This window comes from Temnothorax americanus, unplaced genomic scaffold, assembly GCF_048541705.1.
Source record: "Temnothorax americanus isolate GAGA-0224 unplaced genomic scaffold, ASM4854170v1 Scaffold6, whole genome shotgun sequence".
In the NCBI taxonomy this organism is placed as follows: Eukaryota; Metazoa; Arthropoda; class Insecta; order Hymenoptera; family Formicidae; genus Temnothorax; species Temnothorax americanus.
Window position 1 is genome coordinate 6,913,405 of NW_027509751.1, and position 12,791 is coordinate 6,926,195.

The 12,791-nt window shown below is 45.1% G+C and overlaps 2 protein-coding genes across 6 annotated transcripts in view; one reads left to right on the top strand and one right to left on the bottom strand.

The window, feature by feature from the left end:
* Window positions 1–841: 841 nt before the first annotated feature.
* On the bottom strand, window positions 842–6,499 carry Brd7-9 (Bromodomain containing 7/9). Of its 5 annotated transcripts, none has more exons than XM_077419966.1 (4): window positions 6,156–6,499; window positions 4,445–4,556; window positions 1,924–3,624; window positions 842–1,664 (listed from the first exon to the last, which is right to left on the bottom strand). In XM_077419966.1, the coding sequence occupies exons 3-4, from the start codon at window positions 3,512–3,514 to the stop codon at window positions 991–993; spliced, it is 2,265 nt and encodes a 754-aa protein (XP_077276092.1). In that variant the 5' UTR covers window positions 3,515–3,624; window positions 4,445–4,556; window positions 6,156–6,499; the 3' UTR covers window positions 842–990. The 5 variants fall into 5 exon arrangements, with proteins under 5 accessions (XP_077276092.1, XP_077276091.1, XP_077276093.1 ...); XM_077419965.1 differs by lacking the exon at window positions 6,156–6,499 and adding an exon at window positions 5,265–5,571; XM_077419967.1 differs by lacking the exon at window positions 4,445–4,556.
* Window positions 6,500–7,871: 1,372 nt separating this feature from the next.
* Kcc (solute carrier family 12 member kcc) overlaps window positions 7,872–12,791 on the top strand; it is a 78,843-nt gene continuing 73,923 nt past the window's right edge. The window contains exon 1 of the mRNA XM_077419869.1: window positions 7,872–8,810. Coding sequence (XP_077275995.1) covers window positions 8,741–8,810 — 70 coding nt within the window. The 5' untranslated portion in view covers window positions 7,872–8,740. The remainder of the gene's footprint in view (window positions 8,811–12,791) is intronic.

Genomic DNA, 12,791 nt, shown 5'->3' on the forward strand with positions numbered 1-12,791 from the left:
GCGTACAGGTAAAATGATGTGCGCAGTCTGGAAAGCCGAGTTTTACAAGAGGGGGGGCTAACTTCACGCGCATATGTCTTTTTTTCGCATTATTAGTTACAGCTTTGACTACCAATCGTCGGGAATGGACTACCAAACGTCAGCACGCGACCACCAAACGAATGCGTACAGGTAAAATAATGTACGCAGTCTGGAAAGCCAAGTTTTACAAGAGGGGGGGCTAACTTCACGCGCATATGTCTTTTTTTCGCATTATTAGTTACAGCTTTGACTACCAATCGTCGGGAATGGACTACCAAACGTCAGCACGCGACCACCAAACGAATGCGTATAGGTAAAATGATGTGCGCAGTCTGGAAAGCCGAGTTTTACAAGAGGGGGGGCTAACTTCACGCGCATATGTCTTTTTTTCGCATTATTAGTTACAGCTTTGACTACCAATCGTCGGGAATGGACTACCAAACGTCAGCACGCGACCACCAAACGAATGCGTACAGGTAAAATGATGTACGCAGTCTGGAAAGCCGAGTTTTACAAGAGGGGGGGTTAACTTCACGCGCATATGTCTTTTTTTCGCATTATTAGTTACAGCTTTGACTACCAAACGTCGGGAATGGACTACCAAACACCACCAAACGACCACCAAACGAATGGTTATAGTTATTATTGAATTTTCAATAGTGGGGGGGCCAACTTCACACAGCTAGGAACATGTGATTATCGGTTACCGCTAATATTCATTAAACATTTTACTTAATCTCTCTTTAATATTTGCATCTTTTTTCGTTTCTTCCGGATTCTTCAGGAGAAAGTGAAACAGGATTGAAATAAAGCAAAGTGATTAAAGATACGGGATATGATCCAATTTATTAATTGTATATGCGAAAGTAGCGTATCAATAATAAAATGTACAGAATTATGTGTAATATTTATAATTTATATGTCTATATTTATAAATTATGTGTCACGGGACATTCGGATTACCGCACACTAAGATTCAGACAGAATGTCCTCCAGAGTTTTGTCGTCGTGGAGAGGCGAGTGCCCCAGCGTAGGATCGCTCTCTAGGAATTCGCGCAGTTCAGACTCGAGATCAGCCACGCCGGATGGTTCCGTCGCGCTCAGTAAAGACGGTGGCGTCTGACTGCTGTGCGTCATGCCGATCTGCATTTGAATAGGCGGCGGTGGCTGAGTCGCACCCACAATACTGATATTCTGATTTGACTGACCGGTCGGACTCAGTAGATTCGTGTTCTGAATTGGCGAGGGGCTCGGCAACAGATTCGACAGCACCTGATTGTTGCCATTGTTCGGATTCGGCAGTAACGAAGTGTCAGCGACTATAGTGGGGTTGTGCGCGATCGGCTCGACCTCCATGGGCTCCGGTGCGCCCAAAGGTGTTATGCCCATTGCTCGACGCAATCCGTCGACCGGCGCGATCCCCGACGGTGGCAGTTTCTTCGCTATATCGGTGAGGTTGTCGGTGATCTTCTCGGCCAGCATCACCTCTGCGTCCGCTGCCTTGGAAACATTGGATAGATGGGCCGGCGGCGGTGCTGACAAACGCTCGTGTTGGACCTGCTTCAGCCGACCCAGCATCTGCGATGTGTCGTCAAGGCGGCTTTGTAGAACGGCGCGTTCCTCGCTATATTTAAATTCTTCTTCTGAAAATAAAAAATGCATCAAATGTAATTAAATAACACGGAAGAGAAGCGGTAAAGCGTCCTCGAAATTATTAAATTATATAATTGACAATGTTATGAGATAAAATACTCTTTTGATACATTTTGAGATAAAAATAAGATGCAATACACAAGTATATTCAAATGACGAAATTTAAAAGATAAATTAGCTACATATATTGTTTTCAGTTACTTAGAACAATGCTAAATCGTTCATTTTCATCGTTACTTCCATAATTACCTAAATTCTCTAGGAAGTTTATGTCGATACCGAGATCCGACAGTGTCTTTAGTTGTTCGATATCAACCTTGACATTATCCAGCAACGGAATGTTACGATTCACGTCCTGCAAAGGTTTCTCCAATAAATGCTTGATCTTTTCCTCCTCCTCCTTCAGTCTTCGCTTTTCCTCGAGGAATTTCTTTGTCTTCCTATGATCGCCGCTTGTGAGAATGTCCAACAAATCATCGACCATAGTCAATGTGTAATCACAGTCCTTGGCGAAGTCTAGAATAGATTCAGCATATTGCACGGCAGTCTCGTCACCATAAGTTTGATAGACTAGGTCGGTTTCCTCCTTGGTAAGATTCGCGAACGTCGAGTCGTAGCTCGGTGCGTATGAACCGAACGCGCCATAATAGAGGGGTTTCACTGGCTTCGACATGTTCCTGCGATCCTCCCGAAATCCAGCCAACGCTCCAGTACCGTGATTCAATTTGCCTATCAGTTGTCCCAGCGACACAGGTCTCTGATTCGTCCCGGGAATAATCCCGTCCCCGGGCACGATGATCTGCAGGCTGGTGGTGCCGTCTTTCTTCTGTCGCAGAAAACCCATCTTCGAGTTGACCCTCTTCAGACTGAGTTTCTCCGCTGCCGCTTTAGCCGCACCTCTAGCCTGTTTCAGGATCTCCTCCGGTGTCAAATCGTCCGGTATGGCCTCAAATTTACCTAAGCTAGCCAGTCTCATCTTTCTTTGATTCTCTTTTCTAAGTTCTTCCGCCTCCTCATTACGTTCTTCTTGCTCGCGTTCTCGCTCTATCTGCTCTTCCGTTGCAGGAGCGTCTGGATTATTAAGATCTTCGTTGCCCAGCTCGAATCCGAGTTCCTCCTTCGTAATATCGTTCATGTACATCAGGACTGGCCTGAGTTGCCGCAATTTCTCCGGAGTGACCATTTTCAAACCGACGTGCAGAAGTTTCTTCGCCGCCTTGTAGTAGATGGTGTCGGGATGATTATATGTCATGGCGTTGTCACACATAAGCTTGAAATCATCCACGAATTCTTGCAAATTCTGATAGTTATTGTCGTCTATCTTTTGCTTTATCGTGCTGAAGTCCATCGGATTCGTGATTATCTGAGAGTAACCAGGCGCAATGCTGTCTGTGACCGGCCAGGCGAAAAATTGCTGCGGATCCCGCTTCTCCATGGATCTCAACAGGTGTTCCAGCAACCTTTGGAGAGGCGTGCGCTCCGCTATCTTTCTAAGAACGCATGTTCTGGGCTCGCGATGTGGTGATAGAGAACTTACATTACTAACGCCAACCCTTAATTCACCACTGGACGGCGGTCTGGGTGGCAGCAACTGATTGTGATTGGTACAAGCTTTCTTAGGTGCAGGCTCGACCAGATTCTCATCGGCATCGCCAACTGACTCTTGACTCGACTCCTCTCTTCGTCTTTTCTTATCTTTATGATGATGTTTGTGCCGTTTATCTTTCTTTTTCTTCTTCTTCTTGAGTTTTTTGTGACCAACATATCTGTCGTACTCCGCGTCTCCTTGGCTGACAGAATAGTTAAGACCCAGTTGTTGTTGGTAATGTTGCGACAGCATTGCGGCCTGACTTGGCGACTCGCCGCCGTGCTCGGGTGTTCCAGTACTACCTCCTACCTTCAAAATTAACTTCAGACTAGGCGGCTTGTCCGTCGTTGTGTACTGACCCTCTGTCGAAGAAAAAAAGAAAGAAACATAGTCAGTTAGTCATCGTATTTATAACGATTTCTTTTTAAGCAGTGTACTAAAATTGTTGCTCTAAAAGCCATACGTATGATCCATTGCAAATGAGCCACATGCAGCAATCGGGAAATCTTGCGGAAAGATTATGCAGGATAAGAGTACAACACGGTAACAGAAAAAAATATGACATCAGAAATGTAGCATGACAATGAAAATACCGAAAGAGATGCAAATCGTGAGCAAATATAAAAATTACGGGTCGTTAAGGATATGGACGGGTAGGAATTGTATACGAAAATGTACATGATTTTATTAACAGGACAGTGCGACCTTGTTTTCACATTCAACAAACTGGAAGCGAGATGGAAGTAGATCGACTTAAATCAAACAAATCTTAATATATATGAAAATAATCTCCATCGTTATATCAAATCGAATAATCGGCGGGAATAATCAGGGAGAGCAGTCATTGAAATTGAAAATACCTCGCTAAGAGGTCAAGCGAAGCATACGTGGCTCTCAATGCCACGATACATAACAGCCAAAGGAAATTACACGTGATTGAAGTGCAACAGACTTCTCTGTATGCGACATATCTGAATGTTTGTATATACCTTGCAACCTACGCATACTGCTCCGTTGAGACAAGAAGGGCAACTCTCGGCGCAAAAATCTTGTTGCACTTCAATGGATATTCAACAGACAAAAAAAAACGAAAGGGGTTGAGGGGGGGCGTTTGATAATTCTCGAAGCATAGCTAGCTTCTGTCGTGCAACCAGTCCATGTCCGTTGTTACTCGTCACTTACTTCCCCGTCGCGCCTGTTGCTGTGGAACGCTCGGTTTATACTTTCGAATCCACCTCACTTCTACTCCAACCTCACTCTCAGTTTGTCCGTGGTGAAAACGAAGTCAAAATTCCTGTGCATCATTAAACTATGAGTACGAGAAAGATCCCAAATGAAAGTTGCAAAGAGCGCGAACCGATTTTGCGAACCGAGAAGCGAAGGGGTCCATCGGCCCGAGGCATCCTCATATTTTTTTCATTCGAATTCCTTTTCATGACTGACATACAAGTACACAGTTCGGCTTGGTGCGATGTAACGATGCCGCAGTAACATAACATTCTCTTACAAGTAACATAACATTCTAATTCATTATGCCCGATCTACAATAGCTGTAGTAAGCCTCAAGCTGTAAGAAATTGACCAATTACAGGCGAATGTGAGGAGAATAATCGACTGTGATTGGTCAATTTCTTACATCTTGAGTCTTACTACAGCTTACTACAGCTATTGTAGATCGGGCATTACGTCTAATTCTCGCTCGGAGGAGAGACTATTCTACGAAACGGGCTTCCTCGTCGACGAGGGTCAACCGTTTTGACACAAGTTTCGACATAGGTTTGTTTATCCCGTCGAGACGGCGGACAATTTTATCGGACGACGATCGACGGGTCGAACGGGCGGCCGGAAAAGAAGACGATCTCGAAGCGACGAGCTCGAAACGGAGAGGAGAGAGAAACTTTGTCGCGAACTCCGTCGACGAGGACGCAAAGGTACGACCGGGAGTCTCGACCAAGGAGAGAAAAGTCGCGCGCGCACGTCCTTCGCTCGTGCCGTTCCTCACCTTCGTGCCTCTCGCGCTTGTGCTTTTTGTGCTTCTTCGAGCCCATGTCTCGCGCGCGCTCGGCCACAGCTCCCGTGCGAGAAACCAGGCTATCGGCGTCCCCTGCGTACGAGGCTGTCGCGCTCCGTTGCGTACACAGACAACACGGCGGCGGCCATTGACGATGTCACGTCCATCGGTCCATCGTCCGTTCGTCCCGCGGCCCGCGGTCCGCCGTTCCGCCGCCGTTCCCCGCGTTCGAATCGAACGTACCGTGCTTGTGCTATCATGGCGGCGCGTCGCGCGCGCGATTCGGATATCCAGCATTCCAAGCGTCTTCGGAAATATCGCGAACGCGAGGAGAGGCGCCGCCGCGCCGTTCAAGTCACTCCCATTTCCGAGCCGAGGAAGATAACGTTCGTCGGAGTGGTCGGAGTAAACGCGCGAATCGCTCCGATCCCGGTAAGAAGCGAACGATAAAAAAATACACTTTTCCCGGCGACTCGAGATTCCCAGGTTCCATCGCGAAGAAAGCGAGAAAGAAGGAGAGACAAAGAGAGACGAGGAGGGACGATCCTGACGCGCGTTTCGCCCCGAATCTCGCGCCGACGAGAGATCTTCGCTCCCGGGCTCGGCGACGAGGGCGTGCGTGCCCTTCGACGTCGAGCGCGAGCGCGAGAGCGCTCGCGAGAGTCAGACGTAGGTACGTCAGACCCCCGGCTGGGACGCCCGCGGCCCGACGCGAAAGTCGGCCTCGCGTCTCGAACATGGCGACCGTTGCGCGTCTACGCGCGCCCGTCCGTACGTCCGTACGCTCCGCGGGCGGCCGGAAAACCCTTCCTAACCTACAAAAGATGGCTCGCGCGTCGCCGGCGAGCCGACGTTAACCGGGCGCACGACGAAAATACTCACCTGGGCCGATCGTGCGGCACGCGTACGACGACGAGGGTCCTCCCGGCGGGTCGCCAGCGACTCACCTCGCGCGACTCGACGACTCGGCGACGCGAATGACGCGATTGACGCGATTAAAGGGACGGCGGCTATCAGCTGTTTCGCGCTTGCAAACGCCGACGGACGGATATGGAAGGGAGAGAAAGAGAGAGACGGAGAGACACGCCGCTCTCGCGTTCCTGCGGCTTGCGAGAACCGGCAGGAAATAAGAAAGAAAGAACGCGAAACAAAGGGAGGAGGAATACCGCGGCGCGCGCTCTCCGCGCCGTACGCTCGCGCGTTCCCGGGCGCGTCCCGACTGACTCGCGCCCTTCCGCGAAATCGCCGTCGCCGTGGAACGCGAGATGATAAACGTCGCGGACGGGCACGACGGACGTCCGACGCGCCGGGCGCAGGATAATACGAGGCGATAAAAATAATATTTCGCCCTCCCGCCTGCCTCCGCGGTCTACCTCGCCGCGGTGCGCGATTTCAGATTCTTATCCCCGCGGGCGAATGTCGTGGGGATAAGAATAAACGTCGATATGGGCTTAACTGCACTATATATATATATATATATATATATATATATATATATATATATATAGCAGAGTTTTTATCTCTTTTACTCATCCACATTGGAAATATATATATATATATATATATATATATATATATATATATAGTTCCGAGTTTATCTTTATCCTTCCAATGTGGATGAGTAAAAGAGATAAAAGCTCTGAATTAATTTAGCAGGCTGTTCAGCAATAGGAAAACAGGCCTAATAAGTACAACGACTCCGCATTTGATCATCGAGCGGTTCTGCGAAGTCTTTTCCAGTTTCCCGAGACAAAGCGAAGGGACGTACCTATACGTTGCATTTACATTAACATCCACGCTCAACGAACGGCGAAAAATTAGGAACGAGTCGGGCGGGAAGTATTCGCCTCGTCCGCGCTCCTTCGAGAGGAGAGAAAAAAACCAGCTTGAAAAAATAATCGACAATGCTCTTATGCAAATCTCGTACGTGACGGACAGTCTGCGACGTTTTTCCGGGAGGGAGGGAAAAAAACCGGCTCTGCGCGGCGCGTCGTCGCAACGTCTTTTATGCGTTTCTCCGAGCGACAGCTCGGCGTTGTTCTGAAAAAGAATGGCTGGAAAAAAAAAGCTCCGCGGTTATACGCGTCGATTCCGCGCAACGATGATATCGCGACATTTCGCGACGCGTAACCCTAAAAAATCATGATATATGTTATGTACAGTACAATATAGACGGAAATTACATTTTAATGGAATAACAGATTTTATACAAGCGAAAAGAATGAAAGAAATAATATAACGATATTCCTTACAGTGATTTAATAAGGATGCTTATTAGCATCAAAATTTAAATCGATCATCGGTTTAATTGTGTGAATTTACTGTTCCAACAAAGAATCGTGTTTTAAAGTCGACCGACCGCAGTTCACTGAGTTTGGAAAAAATATACAAAATTTACGCAATATATATTACTATCGCGATTCAGTCCGGATCGTATAAATGGCGTTTTTCTCTGTAAGAAAATTTTTATTTCGCGCGTAACGGCGACATCGCGACGCGCAGTCATGACTTTGCTAGTTACGTCACTGCGCACCCATGCCCGCGGTGGGTGGTTGAGGGACCCGCGAGAGGGCGAGCGATTGCAAGAAGAAGCAAGAAGGAGCAACGTCGGGTATATCGAGACTATCGAGTCCGCGAACGATTCTCTCTGTTGCCGATTCGACATTCGACGCCCGCTCCCCCCGGCCCCCGGCCGCTGGTCAGTTCAGTCAGTCCCGATCTCCTCGCACTTCCCGCGCTCGCCGCTCGTCCTCATCCTTTTCCCCGTTTCTGGCTCCGTTCGTCCCTTTCACGTTCCTCACGGCACGCGTGACGCATCTACCGAACGTTCTTGTAATCTAATCGTAAGACGTAAAAGGTAAGATTTTCTTATCTCGCTCCTCCATTCCGTGACTCCTGGCACCGGAACGCACGTTGAAATGTGAAATAAAACGTTCTGTTCAATTTTTGTTCTTTATCTTTTTATTCTTTTTCTTAAATAAATATCGCCCTTTCTCTCTCTCTTTATTGTTCCTTATAATGATATACGTATATTTTTCTCCTCCCTTCGCCATTATTCGTTTGCTCTCGTCTTTCTGCGTCTTCCCTCTCTTTCGGTAGACCGTCGCTCCTACTCCAGTCACTGCCCTTATCCCCCACTTCTCCGGCCGCGGCGCGGCGTTTCGCCTGAAGATAACGCCGAGCCGGTCGCGGCGTCCCGCCGCGCCGGTGACGCGCACAGTAGCGTCCCGTAATCTCGCGTCGGCGAAGGGGGAGCGCGCACGCGAGTGTTCGCGCGCCGAGGTACCGATTCGTTCGCATCGAATGTGTCGTCGCTCGTGTGTCTCGTGTGTCTCGTGTCGCGAGTGATCGAACTGCGAGCTCCGGCGGCAGTGGCCATCCACACACCGCCCTCGTCTCCCGGAGGACAGAAGCCAGCGGCAGAAACAGCGCGCGGCGGACGGCGGCGGGCAGGAATAAGGAGAGGCATGGAGAGATTTCGAGTGACGCCGGCGAGCAACGCCGCGAGCTACAGTCGGCAACCGGTACGCGATTACGGTGAGTCTATATAATTGTTCACCGTATATCGATGTCTCGCGCGTCAAGAAACGCACGTTGTACGTATGTACGTGCGCGCGTATACGTGTTTTCACGCCGCCGCGCCGCCCGCGTTGCCGGCGTTGCACGTGAGTCATAAAAAAATGCAACCCACCATGTTGCGCGCGCGACCGCGCCGCGCGGCGCGCCGCGCCGCTCGCAGCTGGTTTCGCGTCGCTTTCGGAGCCGGAGCATCGGCGAGACGGCGGACGGCGCATGTTTGTCCGCGGGTCGAAACCCCGGCGCCACGTGATCCTTTTGTGCGTCTAGAGATCGGTTGGAATAGAATGACAATAGAAAATAGAAACGACACTTTCACGGGGGTAACCTTCGAGTATCGGGACAAGCACCAAGCACCCGTCGGACAACGATAATCAAAATATTTTTGGGACAATTTCGAACATGACTATATAGGTATCAATGTTCGGATAACGAGTAATCTTACGAAATATAATGTGAATCGATGAGCGAGCAGTTTCAATAATTATTGACGATTGTCGTCAACGGGAAATGTCTCTGAACAGCGCGAGCGTTAAAAATACCTCGCGACGACGACGCACGGGAATTATTCACGAATCAAAGTAGAGAGGAATCGTTGCACGTTGCCGTAGAACGAAACACTTGGTTAGACAATAGATATATAATTATACAACAAGCGAAGCCGATCAGCCGTGACTTGATAAAGGATGCTTGCGAAAACGACGATGAATAATATTATAGCCTTATTTGCATAAACAATTGCACACGATTATTTCATTCGTATCGCCGAATAAATACCGAGGTGTATGTGTGATATATGTTCTCGCGATAAGCATTCAGAAAACATTGTAACATCATAGACGTCTTGAAATTTGAACGTTTTGTATATAGAACTGTCGGATGAAAAATGTCATTTTAAAACGATGTCTTTCAAACGATTTATGTCTCGACTTGTGACGCTTTGACGCATTGTTTTAAGATGTTTTTTTAAATGTCTTATTGAAAGTATTTTTAGATATTTTATGGCAAAATTATGCGGAAACGCGTTAACAAGAAGAACAACGCGAGAGATGCGTTAGAATTGCTTGAAAAATTGACGTATCAATGATTTAACGTTCGCATAATTATGTTAAACGATATGTCTCTTTTATATACAATGATAGAGATCAATTTTTGCAGTTAGCAAAATCACGTAAGTGTTAAATCATTGGTTTATCGATTTATCAAGTAATTTCAAATTTCTCTCGTGTTTTTGCAAAACTTTACCTTAATTGTGTCGTTGTGACATAAAAATATCGGAGTGCCGGATTTTAACAGACGATAGACTTTTATAAATTATACGTTATATCCAGTCGTGCCACGTGTATTCCATTCAATAAACGTTGCAGTCGGTAATACAAATAAAAGGTAACTTATATAAGATAACGTTCGAATGTTTGAACACTTTTCCAGGAAGTCTTAAGAACGTCTTTAAAACGTTTTCCGGTAAAATTATAAAGATAATTTAAAAACTATATATTTGAGGTGATTTTTTTACCGTGGAGCAACAAGTAACGGCCTATCGCCAGCTGATAGCTCATCGTCGTCGCGTATCTGCATTTTTCATGAAATTTCCATTTTGGTGAGGACTCCAATTTGTTCCGCCTCTCGTCGGAGTAACGCAAAGTGCTTAAAGGGTAATGTCTTATCGGGAGAGGCTTGTGTGTTTTGTGTTCCAAGGCCGATCGATCGATCGCCGTCACGTCAGAGATTAAGACCGATCGTGTTAGAAGCTCGAAGTAATTGCGATCAATACGGAATGTTTTGTAAGTGGTAAGTGGTACATCAAAAATTGAAGACATTCCTTGACGAATTGAGAAAGCTGTCAGCTCAAAATTTATTTTCAAGTACGCAGTGATAAATTCATGCTTTTACGCATGTTAATTCAAAGCTTTCACAATTAGATTTTAACGACTCAATCTGTATACTTTTTATTATTATTTTGAGTAAGTTTTAATTAAAAAGCTACTAGCTGTTAGAACTCTGTTTGAGATTATAGATTAGAAATCACGATATACAATTCGATCAATGAAGAAATAATCTTAAATTTTTGAAAGGATATGTTGTTGTTAAAATTATCTTTATTAACTGTATTAAATAATGCTTTACGGAATCTATGATATATCTAGAATATTAGAAAACTGAAATTTAACTATTATTTGAATGATACCGTTTGATTACTATCGTACGGTTTCCTTAAAGTAATCTGATTGATGTAAAGGAGTTTGCGTTCGCATGTTTTATATTTTCTCGAAACTCTCAAATTCTCTTTGGCATCGTGCGCAAAACTCGGTTATTTTTATCGAAAAGTGATCGTTTAAGGCGTATCGGTAAATGACAATTTAACACTTCCGCTTAATAACGTGGCTTTCGATTTCATTGGTGGAGCGGTCGTCGACATAAATTAATAGTCGGCGCAAAGTGGCACTGACATCTTCATTGATGCACCGCCACTCATCGTCATTGTCCTTTGTATCAATTACAGAAACATAATGAATAATTATCATTAAATTAATTAAAGAGACAGATCCCATCATTTGATATCGAAATTGTTACGAGAACGTTGACGTGTTCTCTTTGATTGGTGCGTCTGACCATCACCATTTACATTTATCTCGCGATATTATCTCGAGAATGACTTCTTCATTTAGATAGACACAAGATATATTTCGCAAGATATCGCTCTAAACTAAACATCGTCTTTCCTGTCACGACAGTCGTAAAAGGAGAAAGGCTGCGGTGTATCGGTTACATCACGCGCATTTGTATCGAGAAAACCGCGCTCGTTCTCGCAGACTAATAATCGACATAGCGAAGCGCAGCGAACTGCAATGAGATAAACGCCCGTCACATCACATTGCGAGCAAAATCGTTCGAATCAATGCGGTGCACCAACGCGTCAGACGGTAATTATCGCCGCGTCTATAAACGGGATTATTATACGCAGCAGCGTCCGAAAACACGAGCCAGACTTTTATTTTAAAAATCAAAAGTTTTAAATATTCCTTTGATATTGTCTCGGCTTCAATGTACGACATCGCGACAACATTTAAATCAAAAATTTTAGTCGATTTTATATTTAAAAAAATCTGCAAATATATCCAAATAATGTAACGCAACAATTTAGTAAGAGTAATTTGATAAAAATCTTCAGAATAATCGTTGAAGAAATAATTCGTTGAAATATCTGTTTTCCGTGATTTCCGGATACGCGCTGTTATTTTTATTATTTTCTATTATTTAATATTCGAATAGATCAATAGAATAATAATTCAGAGACATGTATATGTATTAAAACGTATACTTTAGGATGACGTTACCTGTTATATTACATTAAGACGTATATCTAAATTTACGTGTTCGACTCATGTAGCCGGCATAAAATCTTATCGTTTGACACACGATCGGAACAGATATCAATATCTAACATATTCCGTCCCTGTGTGCTGGGTTGTCCGTTGATGATGTGATTCATGAAACTTTTGAAATTTTTATAATTTCATCTCACTGTGATAAGGATAACGATGAAGGCATATTATTCTAATTGAGAAAGAGAGAAAAACTTTTCCCAATTTCCATAATTTTTAATGCGACAATCTTATTTTATTTTTTTTTAGAAAGTTTGAATTTTTCTGTAGAATCCATATAGATATATATATATAATTCTATAGATATATCAATTATTCTATAGAAGAGATATTTTTAGATTTTTGAAAATTTAAATATGAACGATTTGTAACATGTATTTTGCACACACCTGTAAATCGGGTTCCTAAAAAATAAGTCAGTGAGTCATCCGAGTCGTGGAAGCTTCATAGAAGGTCGAAACGCGATGATCCAGGATTAGAATATCCGCGATCTGCATTTCGCCTACGCCGCGCCATTATATATACGCGTCAGTCCGATTCCCCGTAAAGATCGTTT